Below are 18,353 nucleotides of genomic sequence, written 5' to 3' on the forward strand. Positions count from 1 at the left end.
ATCCTAAAATATTTAAGTATATTCTAGATATATCCACTCTTACAGCAAATCAAAAATCTAAAAGATAAAGCAATAAATTGGTCTTGTCCTCCCATTCTCCTACTAATGTATGTTTGATGATGTTCTTGCCATGATCTGTACCAATGAACGTGTCTTCATTTTATAGTTTGAAAAAAAAAAGTATCTATCAATCACAAGATCAGTCGGATTCAACCAGACCAGCATCATTCCGAGCCAACAGGGAACTTGGCCAGGGCATCCTTCTATAGTAATCAACAATGGCCAGCATCCAGTTGTACTTATCCGGATCGGAAGTTGGCATAGTGCGTTGGATCTCCATGAACCGAAGCTTGCTGTTCATGAAGAGGAACCTGTCCATGGCGCGCTTGGAAGCGTGTGAAAGCCATTGTATCCCGGCCGCGACGGGAAGAAGGGCTCCTCGTTGATCACGGCCTGATCCCACGCCTTCTCTCTCGCCAGCCTCGTCGCCACCCGGTCCAGGAGCTCGATCGATGGCATCGTGGGCCGCAAGTAGAACAGCCCCGAGTTAAACACCCAGATCCTCATTGTGTGCGCGTAGCGCGAGCCCATCTTTGGATCGTCGAACACGTCGTTGTATCCATAGGCGGTGGCGTTGGTGTGGCCGTCGGTCATGGCCTCGATGTCGCAGTCGCGCTGCAAGAACTTGAACGGGTTCTGGAGGTAGAGCAAGACGCTGTATCCCAGCACGAGGAACTCTCGCAGGATGTGAAACTTTGTTCCTCCGAGGTGAAATCCTGCAAAACTTTTAGACCCGCCACTAAAACTGAACTTCAAACAGGACAAATCCTTTGTTGCCACCCTCTGAAATCGGGGTGGAGTACACCAAAGAGAAGTATGGAAGTGTTCCTCGTTATTACATCAAAGGGATGCTACCCGTGGCAATGCAAGGTTATCTCTTGGAAAACAATCCCCCCAACGGTGTTCTAGAGCTTGCATCTGATCGCAGCCCCTTCTTTTCCACTCCAGATGAGCTTGTAAAGGCACTTGTAAGCATCATAACATCGTTAAAATGAAAACATTCTAGAGACAATGCTAAATGCAAGGAATTGCCATACAATGAAAACCCTGGGAAGAATATGGACAGAGTCCAGTGCCTAGAACTCATCCAATCTTGCAAGAGCTTGGCTTTGGCTGAGGATCTGCATGCCAGTAACAGTGCCAAAACTGATGATGTTTTCCTGTGCAACAAGCTCATCGCAATGTACACGAGGTGTGGAAGCTCATTGCACGCCAAACGAGTTTTTGATACCATGGTTTCCAGGGATGTCTACTCTTGGGATTTCATGATGAATGCTTACTCGAAGTATGGCAGCCTTGAGAATGCAAAGGGATTCTTTGATTCGATGCCCCAGAGAACTACTGTTTCTTGGGTTGCAATGTTAAGCTCATATGCCCGTGCTGGGCATCTAGAGGAAGCCGAAAATACCTTTGCAAGGATGCCAGATGCAAATACAGTGGCTTGCAACTGCATGATTGACGCGTACGTTCATCATGGATTTCTTGAAAAGGCTAAAATTTTGTTCGATAGAATGCCAAGGCAAACATTAGTTGCTTGGAACACTATGCTTGTTGCATATGCCCACAGAGGGCACCTTGTTCTTGCCAAGAGAATGTTTTACACGATGCCACTACGAGATCTAATCTCTTGGACGGCCATGTTCAACGCATATGTGCAGAACGGGATTGTTGAAATTGCGAAAAATTTTGTTGATCTCATGCCGGAATGGGATCTCGTATCGTGGACAGCAGTGCTCACTGCGTATGTGAAGAGAGGAAACATTTCTGAAGCCAAGCAAACTTTTGATCAGATGCCGTTTAGAAACTTGGTGTCATGGACGTGCTTGCTGGACGCATTTTTACAGGTCAAAGACTTACAAGCTGTTAAAGAAACGTTCAGAGCAATGCCGGAGCACGATCTTGTAGCTTGGAATGCAATGCTCTCTGCATGTGCCCATCTTGGAGATCTGCAAAACGCGGAGATAATCTTTGAAGCTATGCCCGAACGAACAATGGCTTCTTGGAATGCAATGCTTTCAGCGTATGTGCATGACGATAAGTTAGAAGAAGCAAGAGTGATTTTTGATAGTGAGCCGAAACACGATCTGGTTTCATGGACAAGTATACTGTGTGCTTATGCCCAAAACGGGCATCTGGATGAAGCAAAGAATATCTTTGAAATGATGCCACAAAAGACAATAGAGGCGGCAAATGCAATGCTCTCAGCTCTTGCACAAAATAAGTACCTGTCGGAATTTAGAGAACTTTTTGTAAAGATGCCACAGCATAGTACAATGTCGTGGAATGCTCTTTTGTCAGCAAATGCACTAAACGGGCACTTGGAGGAAACAAGAATGGTTTTCGACATGATGCCTGGAAAGGACCGGATTTCCTGGAATACAATACTCTCAATAGAGGCCCAGAAAGGGATGATAAGTAGAGCCAAGGAAATCTTCCAGTATGAAATGCCAGAGTGGGATGTTGTGTCTAGCACTGTAATGATCTCTACTTTCTCCAAAAGCGGCAAGTTTGGAGAGGCCAAGCAGCTTTTCGACACAATGCCATTTCAAGATTCAGTCTCTTCAACAGCCATGGTTCTCAACTTTGGCCAAAATGGACAAGTAGAAGATGCTAAGAGCTTGTTTGAAAGAATCTCTCCGAAAGACAGAGATGTTGTGTGCTGGAATGTGATGTTTGCAACTTATGCCCAAAATGGACATCTTCTGGATGCAAGGGAAGTGTTCAACGACATGCCACGGAAGGACACAGCCTCCTGGACTGCAATGTTGTCTCTCTATGCTCAAACCGGCCACCCCTTGCATTGTAGAAAGCTCTTGCTTGAGATGCCCGAGAGGTGCTTGGTCGCTTGGAGCTCGTTGCTAGCCAGCTGTGTTTGTAGTGGTAACTTTAGTGAAGCATTGGATGCATTTTACAATTTGAGAGACGATTGCTTTCTTCCGGATGAGATTTGCTTCATGTCTGCCCTAGCGGCATGCAGCCAAGTAGGCAAGGTTTATCTTGGTAGATGCTTGTTTGTGTCTATGAGGGTTGACTATGGGCTGCAAGCATTGAAGCAGCACTACAGTTGCATGATTGATCTCTTGAGCCGTGCAGGGCATTTGCGTGAGGCTGGCGAGTTGACATCATGCATGCCATTTGTTCCAGAAGTTTTGGAGTGGTGTTGTTTGCTTAATGGGTGTAAAATCTACGGCAACCTTGAGTTGGGAGCCTTTGCTGCTAAGCATGTCACAGAGCTGGACCCAAAGCTCAACATGGCATATATTCTCACGGCCAATGCTTTTTCAGTCCTAGTTTGATATTATGGCATGATCTGGATCTAAATGGGTGTTCACGTGGAGATTGACCAGACGGTGGTAAAGCAATATCCACGTCTGAGAGCAAGAGACTGTCTTCCAACTCCCTTAACTTTGAACATTGGTGACATGGCGTGACTGTCGCTGGTCCTGGCTCCATATGCCAGGACATCGTGATCTTTCGCTACGACGAACTACCCAGAGTGCTTGAAGTTACGTTTTTGTTTGCTTCCAGATCACAATCGTACAAGAAGCGTGGGGCTGACGGACTTATCCAGGACTGGCGCTGGCCACTGCCGAATTTGCCTCCATGAGCTGCTTGCACGGATTTTTTATAGTTGGACAGATCGAGTGCGCTCTTGTCGAGCCCCCTTATTTCAGCTCACAATCGGTTTGCAAAGCTTTTTTCAAAGCAGTGTCGCTACTCTGGTTCAACATGATCTGAGATATTTACTCACTAACAGTGTAAGAAAGTAATGCTCGTTTCCTTTCTCCGTTTTCTTCTGAATTTTAGACAGATCTCACGCTTAAGTTTTCTATGTGCTGGTGGTGCTGAATGTATACCACAGGTGCTTTTATTTGGTGAGGTGCTCAAGAGCATGGAATGAATAAGACAGTCCCCTTGCACATGGGACTTAGTTAGTTGAAAGGACCACCCCACACATCGTCTGTGTCCCATAGTCCAATATAACCTTCTTCTACAGATAATCCGGTTGTTATTATGCAATCAGATTGATCTTTGCAGAGGCGCTTTCCTATATCGATTAAAATCAAGTCACCAATCTTTATGGCTGCATGAGGATTTATAGTCAACGGGCATGGAGGATCTGTATCAATGGGACTTACATAGGGCATTTCTTTCGTAACTAAGTCATTCAGAATAAATTTGCAATTGTCTTGTAAATGGGCTTTATAACGTCCGCTCTTAGATTGAAAGGTATATGGTTCGAGAACAAAGGAACCCAAAGATTCAAAGCCACTAATCATACTCATCTCAAAAGGCCAGCAGTCTTCTAACTCTGAATACCAATCATGAATTACAAAAGTGCTCTTATTAAGACTTCGAGGTTGGATTGAAAAAGTATAAAGAGGAAGGGCTGCTGAAATATTCCAGTGGTTACTATTAGCATTCAATTCATCATGATCTTTCTTGATAGGCCATGAAATATAATCAATTCCCAAGAGTTTTGAAATAACTAACAATGTTCCATAGCCATTTACTCGAGACTCCAGAAAGATAGTTTTGAAGATTTTCATATACTCATCTTTCATGAAATTGGAAGGCAAGGCCATAGATGGGTCTGGAGATACTGAACAAGTGACAGAGATCATTGAGGGGGCAATACTAAAGAACCAAAGCCTTATAGAAACTTTATATTTATTAGAAACTGTAGGATTGTATGTAAAGCTACGCCCTGTAGAATAGAATGAATTCCTTTTAAGGGACCTGATGACATAAGAAATAGCACTTGTAATCTTTCTTGTTTCTGGTATGGAGAATCGCCCTGGATGTCTAGCATACCTTATTGTCATGCTAGAAACATGTATGAACATAGTAATAGTTAGGACATATACTAAACTCTTCATAATCAAGATTAAATAAATTTTACTTCTAGCGCTCTCTTTATATACAGCCATAATTCTTATTATACCCTTCCACATGGTAGAAATATAATGTTTTTATAATGGGCTGTAAATTTGAAGCATGTGTACTCATTCATGTAGGGAATAATTTAAGTTTAAAATAATTTATGCCAAATGGTCCATCATGGGTCCATCATGCAAGTGTAATGCCAGCACACCAGTTCTACAGCCTCATATTAGTATAGCCATACCCTTGGCATTATCCATTTGGAATCATGACCAAAGGTGAGCCACTCTTCTTGGATTCGAATTGAAGTTACATTTCTGTAGTCTAACAAACTAGCCTAATGTAGCCTCTAACACGAGCTATGGCCCTTGAAACATCCTATACATCTAAATAATAGTGTTATGACTGTATTGATCATGGTGAAGCCATTAGCACTTGGCTTTGTTAATTGGGGTTTAATTATTTAGCCTCTAAAAAACTATAGAGCCTAATTTTGATGTGCTCGAAACTAGAAAAGAGGAAATTGGGGGGGGGGGGGGTGTTTAATTATTTAGCCCTTAAAAAACCATGTTCGAAACCGGAAAAGAGCAAATCAAAGGGTTTAGGGGGGGGGGACAAAGTTGAACTAGAATTGGAGACTGTGTCCATTATGGTTTATGTGGTTGAAGTCCTTGAGAAGGAGTTCAAGGGACTTGGAGAAGTACATGTTCTGTCATTCTTGGACAAGTGCTGCAAAGGTATAGTGGTGGTTTTCATGTCCATTTGTCTTTGTTAGCCTCGCTTTCGTGTCTAAAGAAGGGCCAGAGAGTTAATTCCTTAGTGATCTTTCCTCATCATTTTATGTTTTGACGTCTTAATTGAGGATATGCCATGCTTTCACGAGTGTTTATCATTCACAGTTAAACGGTTTGGTGGAATGGCTCATTTGGACATTCAAAGGAATGATTTTGAAGTATATGAACTTTCAGCATTTAGATTGGGATGGTTATTTGTTGTCTTTTTCTCCAACCTTTATCAACATGTTAAGTTAGGACTTCAATACAATAATCAAGTGCGACAAAACTTTTGAGATTGTTGCCCAAGCCGAGGGATTCTTGTTATTGAATATCCTGGCACAATAGGCCTTCCAAATCTTTGCAAGAGTATATCCCTCGAGGACATTAACAAGCTCCTGGTGAAAATATGTAATTTGTGTACATATTTGATTAAATTGAACGAACTGGGGGTTTTTGTTATGTCTCAATTTCTAGGCATTTGAGCGTTTGGTCTTCCCTTATAGGAAGCAGCCCCATAGCACTGATTCATAGGTTATGGGTGTGCCACTTTAAAAGGTCTATTTGAGAATTGCCATGGAGCCCTCCCAAACTTCTTGTATAGTTAAGCATTCCCATAGGATGTGGCACTATATCTCTTTTGCTACACAGAAACTACACATTGTGTTCAAGAGGCGTATTGCCGCAAATGAGGGGAAGCACTCTTACTAGGCAAGCCACATAGAGTATTGAGTTTTTGTGGACTAGTGGCTTTTCCAAATTTTGTTCACGTGCTATGGATGGTTTTGGGATGGGATTTATTATGCTCTTATTTTCTTGATAAATGTGATTTGTATTAAGGGGTGAGTGACTCTTCGGCCAAATTTGGTCTCATACTGAAAGAATTATTTACATATGTCCTTCCATTCCCATTCCACCAAATCCCATTTTAATTCTTCCATTATTTGGTGGTGGAACCAATAGAGTTTAACACGTGGTTTTGTGGAAGACTATGTTTAGTGTTGGCTTTAGATTGATCTTGTAAAATTTAGAGGGATCGATTTTTGGATTTAATTAGGGCTAGCAGTAGATGAAGGTAATTCAATGTTACATGTATAGGGTCTCTTCTCCAATACTTACTTTTAAGCTTTTTTAAATTAAGGATGTTTGCAATATTTCTCTAGTCCCTATGACAAGATTAAAACTCTTTCAAAGATGAGCTAGTGCACTTGTCTCATGTGGGAGGCAAGATAGCATGCTCCAGCCTTAAGTTGGAGGAAGTTCACACCTTATATGGAGTTATGAGTTGGAATTCAATCGTGATTGGACATTATTTTAGCACTGGAAGCATGTTAGTGGTAGTGTGCCCCATGACAAGTCTCGTATGTCACAAGCATAGCAGTTACCTTCAAGTCTTGCATTGGAGTCATCTAGGAGGTAAATAGCCCAAGAGCAATGTTGTGTGTTCGTGCTTATAATTTTGCTGATTTTTCATTGTGAGAGTGCACTTTTGATGTTGTTTTAGTCCCTATAGGACATGGGGTAATGTACATATATGTTCATTGATTCAAGCACTCAAGGTTAGAGAGGAGGTTGCATAGTTAATAGTTAGGTTCGTACTTTGAATTGAGTTGGGCATCTATAAGTTTAAATTGTTTACTATATTCTTTCTATAAGTGTTTAGAACTTGTGTCCATGAAATAGGATTGTATGTATGTTAAATGGAGTAGTAGTGTTGGCCAAAATATTCTGTATAAACACCTATAGTCGAATAAAACTACAAGGCTTAATCATCAAGTAGGAAATTTCATTTTACAATAGTGCATTTTGTTGCGAATGTGACTTTGGGTATCGAAAGTTACCTGTTAGTTAGTCCTTACGGACACTCTTACTTTACTACCACGATGGCAGGAGGTCGGTATTGCTGGACCCTTTATTAGTCCCTCTTGTGCTAGTGGAGTTAATTGGGCATTTCGAGTGTACTTAGACCGGACGAGCATAAGGACGGAATTTCTACGTGTTATTACTTAGCCTAGTAAGGAGTTCCCGTCTCGTTATGTCTTGCACTTGCTAGTGACAAGAACCCTTGCGTGTTGAGATTAGTCCCTCAATATCACTGGATGATAGCTTACTGTGTCTACCAAACACTCTCGCTATCATGCCCTTTGTGTTAGTCTTGTTTCGGTCCCAAATGCTATTTATGGAAAGTGTCTAGATTTGCTCATTTGGCATATCTACGGAATGTAGAGATTGATTTGAACACAATGGTGTTCGTCCCATGTCCAAATTCACAATTTAGCGCCATTCCATATTTAGTAAGGCATAGCCGACCAACCTGAGGCATAGTCTAGCTCCTGCTTGCATGCCTGTCCTTGTTCTGCGTCCGGCTTGGGTCTAAGCCTAAGATCCATTCCATGTTAGCTGGTGGAGTACCCATGTCCTTGTGTTAAGCCACCGATATGCCGAAATAACGCCAGACTCCATTTGGCTCCATTTTGCGTGCTGGTCCTGGCATTGGGATGCTGGTTGCTCTAGGATTGTTCCAAGTCGCTCCAGGCTTCTGTCCCTTTGCTCCTTGGGTTGTATGCTCGGGAGTTGCTCTGTGGTCCGATTTCGTCACTCCTTGGCTCCATGCTTGGGAGTTTGGCACCGTTCCTTCGTTCAGTGGCCCAAGGCCCTGAACCTTGGGTTCCACACCACATTCCTTTGGACACATGGCATCTGTCACGTGGCACAAAGAGGGTTTAGGTTCCGCTTCGTGGTGTTATCCTATGGTAAATCACCATAGGATAAAGGGTCAAAACCATGTGCACTACATTTGGTATCAGAGGATGAGTCTTGATGAGTACTATCCAATGAGATTGGGCAACTAGTCTCGTTGCATACGCAGAGATGAAAACGATGATCCAAGTGGGTACACGTTTGGGTGCAAAGACTTCGCAATTGTTCCTTGGGTATGGATTTGGTAACCTTGTTGTACCTTATGATGTGAGCTTGCTCTTGGGCTCATAAGATGGATTGAGTTGTTCCAGTTGCACAAGTTTCATGAGTGAGGCATATTAGCAACTCAAGGCTACACTTTAAGTTGGTAGGATTAATGTTAACCTATCAGTGGTTCCATGGGTTGTTCCATGTACCGTGGGTGAAAAGCAAATCTCCCTGGGTTTGTTATGAGTGGCAAATAGGCTGGTCTGTAGCTGTTTAGCATGGCACTAGTGGATCCTTCTTAGGCGTGATTATAAAAGGATCAATAAAGACTGTAGGGATTAGTCTATTGATTCAAGTAGTCATTGCCGTGCTCTCTCATAAACTTTTCTTGGATCAAACTGAAGGCAGTGTGAAAGAAAGCTTGAGGTTTGGTCAAAGATGAGACCGAAAAGAGAGTTGTCAGGGACGAAGGATCAAACATGTAAATTATTTTTTCCTCTTTGAGAGATGATTTGCAATGAAGTGTTAACTCATTACTTGTGTTATCAAGGGTCCCTATCTTGATATATGTTGGAGATGATGGTCTTACAATGGTGAGTTGTGGGATGGATAGCAGTGAAGTGCTGAACCATTTTGTTTAAGCTTGCTATTGGAAGACTTAAGTTATAATGCTCAATTCTTTTCTGGGGAACCTTGCTAATGCTCTTTGAATAGCTTGGTGTTGGATTAGTGTTGAGTTTTGTCGGAGAGAGAGTGGTATGAGTTTGTTCGTGTTGTGAAAAAAAGTTAGTGATGATCGGTGTTGTAAATCTCCATCAGTGGAGTGTGGCATTTATGTTGCATTTTGTTGAATCGAGTTGACACTTGATACTCATATAAACCTTTGTAGTAGTGACATGGGCATTACTTATAGTGTCACTTGATTGATGATCAAGTCATTGTGATACTTATATCATATTCATGTGATAATGAGCAATGTGTTTACAAAGTTATTTGGTTAAACAATAATCAACCCCAAAGTGGTTGATGGTGAAGCTAGTCTACTTGCACGTAGTAGCATTGTAAGTAGCTTTGACTGGATTCTCAATAATGGTCCATTATGCTAAGCTTAAGTTGATACGTTGTTTCTTTGAGAGTTTGCCGTGAGGTGTTGGAAAAGGGTTGTAGCATTCATTTGCTATATCTCATCAGTTAATTTGTTAGCACTTGGAGTAGATTGTTGGATGGAGAAGGTGTGTAGTTAAGGCATTGACATCACTAGCACTCATGTTAGTGGAAGTGACATTGTTGTTTGAGTGATGAGGAATTTTTCTTAAAACTTGATTTTCCATGTCATTTTTCTTGTTAAGTGTTTTGGCTTCATATTGGATTTTGAAGGTGGTTGAAGAAAGTGTTAGTGTAATATGGATATTCAAAAATGTGGTCTTTATGGTCAAGCCTTAGATGTTCACTTTGCATTTTGCGGATGTCAATGTTAAATGTCGATTATATGGGCAAAAAGATGTTCAAGGCTTAAGCATACTATGGGTCATGAGAATTTGTGTTGAGGTGAACCTATGTGAAGTTGTTAGTAAGAGGAAGTTGGTTAAGTCTTGAAAGTTTGCATTCCTGGACTAAGAGTTATTCTTTCTCTAGGATGGCAATTTTTTCACAAATTTTCTTAGACTTATCCAATGGCTGATCTATTGATCACTTTGTTCAAAAACCATTCTGTTTTCGTAAGCCAATATATACTAGTGAAAAGGTTGGAGTTGACTTCGGTTACCTTAAACCTTAATATGTAGTTTGTATGATATGGCCCGAAAGGGATGTTAACTTTTGGGGCTAAGGCAATTGCATTGGATAGAGTCTAGAGTTAGTGTAGAAAAGTAGCTATTGCGCTTTTCTAAGAAAGGTGATTCTTATGCCTTTCTTCTGTAGCATTATGCTTGGTGGTAGGTTGTATTTTGCATTTCGTTAAACTTTATGAGAGTAGTGAGCTCTCACTGATCTTGACTTGGTCTTGGTGGCCTTGCACCTTGGTTGAGGATGGTGATGTTCAACTTAGTTGTTTGAAGTTAAGATGTTGGTACCCGTACTATAGCTTTGTCTATGAGGAGGTTGTGTACTGATATAAATCCATCTCATGGTCTTCACTTTAGTTTTGACTGAGTGTTGATCATGCATAGCTAGCCTCTTCAAGGCATGCTCAAAGCTATTGATTAGATGCATTGGTGAGCTTATAGCGATTGAGTTGGATTCGAGTGGTCATTTAGTTTATGCCTGTCTATGAACCTTTATTTCGTACCTCGGGTATTACATTCATTACCGCATTCATTCTGTTCTATTAATTATTGTTTGGGTTAGTTCTGATAGATTGGGATATTATTTCTTTTGGGTGATACATTTGCAAACATTGTGCTTGTCAGTCAATGATACTTTGTGTTCTTTGAGTTAACTTTAGTAAGTTGTTTGGCATACTATCTGCCATCTTCAGTAGTTCAGTTTTATTATTGAGTTTTCTTGATGATACGCTGGCTATTGAATTTTGTAGGATGGTGAATCCTATGTTTTCCAATGGTGATGATCTTGGTGGTTCCTATACTATCATATTAGTTTATCGGATGATAACTTACTTGGAATACTTTTGTGTTTTCATCTAAGATTTATTCATTGATAATTAAGTCTCTAAGATATCATTGTCTAATGACTTTGATATTGTCCATATATTAATCTTTGAGTTTGGGCTGGTATTGTGCATGGTGAAATCTTTAGTCATGGGGTAGCTACTGTCGACTGGTCATATCACCTACCTCTCTGTCGATGTTTCTTATTTCGTTAAAAAGGCATGACCATGTAAACAACTCTAACTACCTATTTACAGTAGAGACTTTAGTATCAAAAGTTAGTCTCTAGGACAAGCTCGAAACTTACTAAATATGGAATGGCACTAAATTGCGAATTTGGACACAGGACGAACACCATTGTGTTCAGATCAATCTCTACATTCCGTAGATATGCCAAATGAGCAAATCTGGAGACTTTCCATAAATAGCATTTGAGACCGAAACGAGACTAACACAAAGGGCATGATAGCGAGGGTGTTTGGTAGACACAGTAAGCTATCATCCAGCGATATTGAGGGACTAATCTCAACACGCGAGGGTTCTTGTCACTAGCAAATGCAAGACACAACGAGACGGGAACTCCTTACCGGGCTAAATATGCTTAGCTAATAACACGTAGGAATTCCGTCCTTATGTTCATTCGGTCTAAGTACACTCAAATTGCCTAGTTAACTCCACTAGCACAAGAGGGACTAATAAAGGGTCCAGCAATACTGACCTCTTGCCATCGTGACAGTAAAGTAAGAGTGTCCATAAGGACTAGCCGACAGGTAACTTTTGATACCCGAAGTCACATTCACGACACTCTCCCCCCCTAGGGAAGATCGACGTCCTCGTCGATGCATACTCGAGTCTAGAATACCGCCAAGGAAACAACTCAAGAAAAAGTTCACAGTATTCACACAATGTGAGAAATGCACCAACTTAAATGAGTTAGGAGGCAACCTCTTTGTCTAACACGGATGCGCTACCAGCTCAGACACCTTCCGGCCCTCGCCAACATGGAAATGACCAATGGAGTCAACCACCTTTGTTGCTCTGGGTGTCACCCAGCTTACAAAAGTGTGATACGCCCTTGCCTGTAGGAACATAAAGAAAGAAGCTAAAGGCCCTAACCCTCCTGAGCAAAGAAACCAAACCCATCAGTAAGGTTTAGATAGAGATACTAAAGGAGGCTTAAGGTGAAAGCCCAAAGCGTGTGTTCCTCGGGGGGGGGGGGGGGGGGGGGGTTTGGGGTGGGGTTTTGGGGGGTTCCCAATGTATAATAAGGATAATGGGTAAGTCGGGCATGGCCCACCAACCTGAGGGATGGGCTAACTCCCCCTTGGGGGCCTGTCTTTTTTCTGGGTTTGGGTTGGGGCTAAACCCAAACTCCACACCATAATAGCTGGTGGAGTACCCATGTCCTTGCTGTGAGACACAAAATCCCTAGGCCCCAAAGTGGAGCCGGAAGGGCGCCACATGGTAGTGGCCGAAGCGAGAGCCAAACGAGCGTAACACGTTTGGACCAAAAGCTCCGACTTGAAAAGTCAAGAGCGGGAGTGGAACTCCCAACGAAGTGCTCGAGGAACGAGCACGAAGCGAGCAAAAAGCAAGGCTCCAAAAAGGGACCCAAAAGGACCAACACATGACACGTGGAAGTGTCCGAGATGGACTCGAGTTGGAGTCCGAAGTGGAGTCCGAGATGGACTCGCGTTGGAGTCCGAAGTGGAGTCCGAGATGGACTTGAGTTGGAGTCCGAAGTGGAGTCCGAGATGGACCCGAGTTGGAGTCCGAAGTGGAGTCCGAGATGGACCCGAGTTGGAGTCCGAAGTGGAGTCCGAGATGGACCCGAGTTGGAGTCCGAAGTGGAGTCCGAGATGGACCCGAGTTGGAGTCCGAAGTGGAGTCCGAGCTGGACCCGAGTTGGAGTCCGAAGTGGAGTCCGAGATGGACCCGAGTTGGAGTCCGAAGTGGAGTCCGAGATGGACCCGAGTTGGAGTCCGAAGTGGAGTCCGAGATGGACCCGAGATGGAGTCCGAGATGGAGTCCGAGATGGAGTCCGAAGTCGAGACCGAGACCGGGACCGAGACCGAGACCGAGACCGAGATCGAGATCGGGACCGAGAATGAGACCGAGGCCGAGGCCGAGACCGAGCCCGAGCCCGAGTCCGAGTCCAAGTCCGAGTCCGAGTCCGAGTCCGAGTCCGAGTCCGAGTTCGAGTCTGAGAGGGTGAAAGCCCAAAGCGTTCGTCTCCCAGACCCTGGGGGGTTTGGTGAGCTCCAAAAGTATAGTAGGGGGAGGACTGCAGTGGAGCCAGTTTGGCCAGGAAAGGCCAGTTTGGCCCAGGAAGGCCGGACCCAGTGTTGGGTGATGAGCTGCCCACTGGGAAGTCCAAGACTAGAGTGAACACAGACCGACAAGCGGGGTAGCTTGGTGAAGTGTTCAAGAGCCGGCTCTAGTTCCCCCGGGAGATCGACTGGCCGATGCTCCCAGTCCAAGTGTGGGTGGCACTACCTACTTGGATACCTGGTGTGGCTCAACGGAACCCGCTCTAAGCCCATGGCTAGAGCACCCAAGGGCAGAAGGCGAGGAGAGTACCCAGGTGGCTCGCGTAAGGCCACGGTGTTCCGAAATGTTGTCCCAAAGGCCCAGACTGTGGAAAGGAAGAGGAGCAGTCCTCTGGGGTAGTGACCAAGGACACAGTCGTGTGGTGAGGAAGTCCCAGAGGACCGTGGGACTTAGTGGTCGGGCCTGTGGGTCTCGATCCAGTGGCAGTGTTGGCAAACACGGCCAGGGGCAGAAAGGGACTTAGTGGGGACTGACAGAGGGATATTGGGGAAGGCTATTCCCCTTGTCGGTGGGCATCCTAAGGATGCTAAGGAGTGGATCTGAGATGACCATTCACGGATGGTTTTCCTAGTCTTGGAGAGCCAAGACGGTGATGCAAGTGGTATTGGACTACCAGTGTGGCAAAGGTGATTGGGCATGGCCTTAGCGTAACGGGCTGCTATGTCGGTGGTACCTTTGAGTGTCGGTCATGGGATCGGACACGTGGAGCACTTGGACCAAGTGCAAATGTTGAGTGGCATGGATGCCATTCTCGGGGCTAGCAAGTCCCAAGTCCTGGATTGGACTTATGGAGGTTGTGAATGAGACTCCTCCAAGTGGTCAGAGGTGTGGTTAAGTGACTAAAGTAGAATGGAAAATTTAGTCGCTTACAATTTGGTATCGGAGCCGTTCCTTAGTCCGACTTTTATTGGTGCTCAAGTATATCACCACTGGTGTTAGCAAGGAAGGTCCGAGAAGAGGGCCTATCCTTGAGGAGTAGCAGGTCGGGAAGATATGGCTCTCCATTACAGTTCATGTGTGAACTTGTAGACAAGGTGGTGGATAGAAAAGGGCCAATAATGGAACGACTTTGGGATCTTGGGGACAGTATATGGTTTTCCTCAAAGAGTTGAGGATGTGATCCAGATGAGCGTTTGACTTAGCAAACAGGCTAATGTAGTTGTGGTAAACAACTACAGTTGGGATCACGGGAAAGATAGAGACTCCAAAAACAATAAAGGAGTCACAAGTTTATCCTCACCTGGTTGAGGCTGGTGCTCATGAAGGTGAGACCGGAATGGATGACCGTGAGAGGTCAAATACGGAAGAGGACTCAAGTCCTTGAAAAGGTAGCCGGGGCTACCTCTAATAAATGCTGGAACAACCCAAGGAGTTGGGGGTGTATTAAGTGGATGAGTTGGTGTTCTCATCACATGGACAAGTAGTCCTAAGGGGCAAAGGTTGCCCCCAGAGAACAAAATCAAGTGTCAGAGTAACACTTGTGAAAATAGTCCTTTTGAGTAGGACAGGAATGCAAGAAGTGTATTCCAGTGAGCTAGTGCCTCACAAGTAGGACCTTACGGGTCTGTGGATTAACCAAGTCCAAAACTGCTGGATGACTCAAGTAGAGTCAACGAATGGTCCTAAAAGGACTGATGGAAGCATTTGGACTGAGGTGTGTTGTACCCCACAAAGGATGGGGGGGGGGGGGATCATAGGATCCAAGGATGAGAACAGAGGGTATCTCATCGATGGCAAAATGTGCCATGCTAAAGTTATGGGAAAGGTGTTCCCAGAAGAAAACAACTTTGACATAAAGTTGTGTGTGACTTCTATGGTGCAGTGCTAACGGATGGTTGGCATGAGAAAGAGTGGTGTTGGTCTTGGCAAAGACATAAACACGAAGGGGAAATGTCATAGAGGTAGGCTCGTGGAGCCGATGGTGTGGAGACACCAAATGTGCCAAGGTGTGATACCTTAAGGCTATGTTGGTGGGTTCATGAGAACCCCTTGCAAAAGGAATCCCAATGGAAATGGGAATGGCATAGCCTAAGCTGCAGAGCATGCAGTTGGAGTGTGGTGACCTAGATAATGATGGAGGTGTGAAAGCACCAAACAATGAGTTGTAGGACTTGACAATTATGAGGCAACTAAGCAAGAGGTGCAAAATAACTGGTTGAACGGGTAGAAGGTAGCTACCCAAGACTTCTTAATAGCATAGGGAAGTCGAATACACCCTTACGGGGGATAAGTTGCTTGTGTTGCGATATAGTAAGTCAATGTCATAAAAGGAAATACTCATTGTCAAGAAAGCCATCATTGGGACACCCGAACACTCTAGAACACCAGAAGGTGGTGTTTGATGTCGCGAGGGCAATGGATAAGGCCCAAGGGACTAAGTCCCTAGCGAATGATGGATAGAAGGTGCTATCCAAATGTCCAAGGTTGCGGAGACAGGAGAAGACTATCTGCCCGAGTTGGACAAAGCCAAAAATAGAACTTTGGCAAGGCTAGTGATGGGCATGTAAAGGCCCATAAGCAACAATGTAATCCCAGTGTGTGGGGTTACAAGGTGAGCATACCCGGATTGAGGAACCACTCCCTGGGCTATTGGGTTGGTTCGTCCTTAGGAATCCTTGCTAAGGCATGATAGAAAGTGCAAAGCTATCCTCCTGGTCTGGAGGAGAATGACCAAAGGAAAGGTGTGAAGCCAAAAAGCAAGAAGTAAGGGGATAGAACCGAACCGTAGGAATCAAAGGGCATAACCAAGGTTGGTTATGCCAGCTGGGAGTGGAGAATCAAGTGGGGGCTCGAGGGTGTTGCTGCTAGCAACCGTGATGCCATGGAGAGTCTAAAATATGGAATTGTCCATGTTAGACTATGTGGCATTTGGAAGGCTTGCAAAAAGGGAGGCCTTAGCAAGCTGAGGGACAGAGTTCCTTCAAGGTTCCCAAAGATGATTCTAGGTAGTTTAGTACCTAGAAAGGCCAAGTGTAAATGGTTCATGGAACGCGTGAAATCGGAGTGGCGCAGCAGAAGCGTGGTCTTGAAGCTTGCCATGAGGCAAGGCTATCAAGGTTAGGGAAGTAGTTCCCGAGTGTTCAAAGAGAGGGCTTTGAACGAAAGTCGATGATCAAGGACTTTCACGCTTATGCAGGAACCATGTTACAATGGTCGAAGGACTTGCCAAGCGAGATTGGCACGTCGGGGGAACAAATACCCTAGTTGAAGGTGATAACTTCAAAAAGGGTGGGCCATGGGGCCGAGCATGGAGGAGTCCATGCATGATCACAGACATGTCAAGTGAGAGGACTTGGCAGTGTGGAGGAACTAGGTTCTTAAACTGTGATCTGTAGCGCGCTTTAAAAATAAGTTGGTGCACCGGCGTGGGGAGTCACGCCAGGCATCTTGTGTGATGCCGTCCGTAGATGCATATACGGAGGTTGGGTTCGAGTCCCGACCCTCTAGTGCTTGGGTTCGAGTCCCAAATCACTAGGGCGTGGTGATGGTTTGGAATATGAGGACACTCATATTTCGGTGGTCATGGACTCTCAGTGTGGAGACTGGTTTGGGCACACCGCCAAGCGAGGGATGCCTCGGAGTCGTGATGCACGGTTAGATTGCTTAGTGTGAAAGCTTAGCATATCTAACTTGAACGCTTTGGTGCAAGTGGCACCAAGGTCGTGGTGAGTGAGATGGGGACACCTAATCTCAGTTGCTATGAACCCTTGGCCGTAAGGGCTGGCTTGGGTGCACCGCCAAGTGTGGGGGATGCCCCCGGGGTTATAGTCAACAACTTGGAGGTCTAGAAGACCAAGTACCTCTTGGCAACTCTGTTAAGGTGCCAAGGTGAGATCACTAGGTGATCTTATGGCCAGATAAGGACAAGGTCCTTGGTTGGCTAAGGAATGAAGTTCCTGGTTCAAAATGTTGAAATTGAACTGTTTAAGGTGGTGTGGCTTGGTCGTGATGACCAAGTGGGAAGAGCACCTAAGGGAAATAAACTATGTCCGTGCGATGGCATAGTGAGTCCGAGGAAAGTAGTCTCTATAAAAGACCCATGGGAGGGTCACGAAGTTGGGCCGTGGATAGAGCCCATAGCAGAAGATGCTAAAGAGACGTACTAGGGGTGAACATCCTCCGGACTTGGCAAAGAAGAGTCTTTGCTATGGAACCGAAATAATACCTCAAGAAGGGAGGTAGAGATTCGATGTTGCTTGGTGCAACAATCAACGGATAGGAACAAAAGATGAGTGGCCAAGATAGGGCCGTGGAATCCCTTGGAAGGAATCCAAGTGACAAAGTTAGGTGAGGAACACTAATGTGTTGGACGCTAACAAGTTGCGGGAAAGGAAGTGTGTTTCCAAGGAAGGATTCCGAAATGTTCCGATTTGGCGAAAGTGGAAGCTCCAAGGGAGGGAGCGGTAAGGTAGCCAAATGATAGGGCCATGAACAGCCCTAGCACAAAGTATGATAACCGGAACTTCAGCACGAAATAGAAGAGAGGATGATGGTGCCCTCGAGTAGAGAACTTCCTAGGATGGGAAGTGGAGTTGCACAAAAGGTGCAAGGCAAGGTGTCGAAGACACCTAGGAAATTGACTCCAAGAAGTCAAAATTCAAAGTTCCAAAGTGCAAAGGTTATATCGATGGAAAGTGAGACTACTCGAGAAGGAGTAGTGGGATTGACTTAGAGAAGGGTCTCTAAGAGGTTTAGCGAGAACTAAACCAATAAAAGGAGAGAACCACTATATGTGGTCCAATCAGTCTTTAAGTTGGAGAGACTACCCTCCTTAGAGGATATGCAAAATGCA

The 18,353-nt window shown here is 44.5% G+C and overlaps 1 protein-coding gene and 1 pseudogene across 1 annotated transcript; one reads left to right on the forward strand and one right to left on the reverse strand.

Annotated features, from left to right (window-relative positions):
• Positions 1–199: 199 nt before the first annotated feature.
• Positions 200–1,039, reverse strand: LOC112343398 (annotated as a pseudogene).
• A 79-nt stretch (positions 1,040–1,118) lies between these two features.
• LOC112343399 (pentatricopeptide repeat-containing protein At4g02750-like) lies at positions 1,119–3,667 on the forward strand. Its single transcript, XM_024666777.1, has 2 exons — positions 1,119–3,350; positions 3,521–3,667. The coding sequence occupies exons 1-2, from the start codon at positions 1,119–1,121 to the stop codon at positions 3,665–3,667; spliced, it is 2,379 nt and encodes a 792-aa protein (XP_024522545.1).
• Positions 3,668–18,353: the final 14,686 nt, after the last annotated feature.

Source organism: Selaginella moellendorffii, unplaced genomic scaffold (assembly GCF_000143415.4).
Source record: "Selaginella moellendorffii unplaced genomic scaffold, v1.0 SELMOscaffold_148, whole genome shotgun sequence".
Classification (NCBI taxonomy): Eukaryota; Viridiplantae; Streptophyta; class Lycopodiopsida; order Selaginellales; family Selaginellaceae; genus Selaginella; species Selaginella moellendorffii.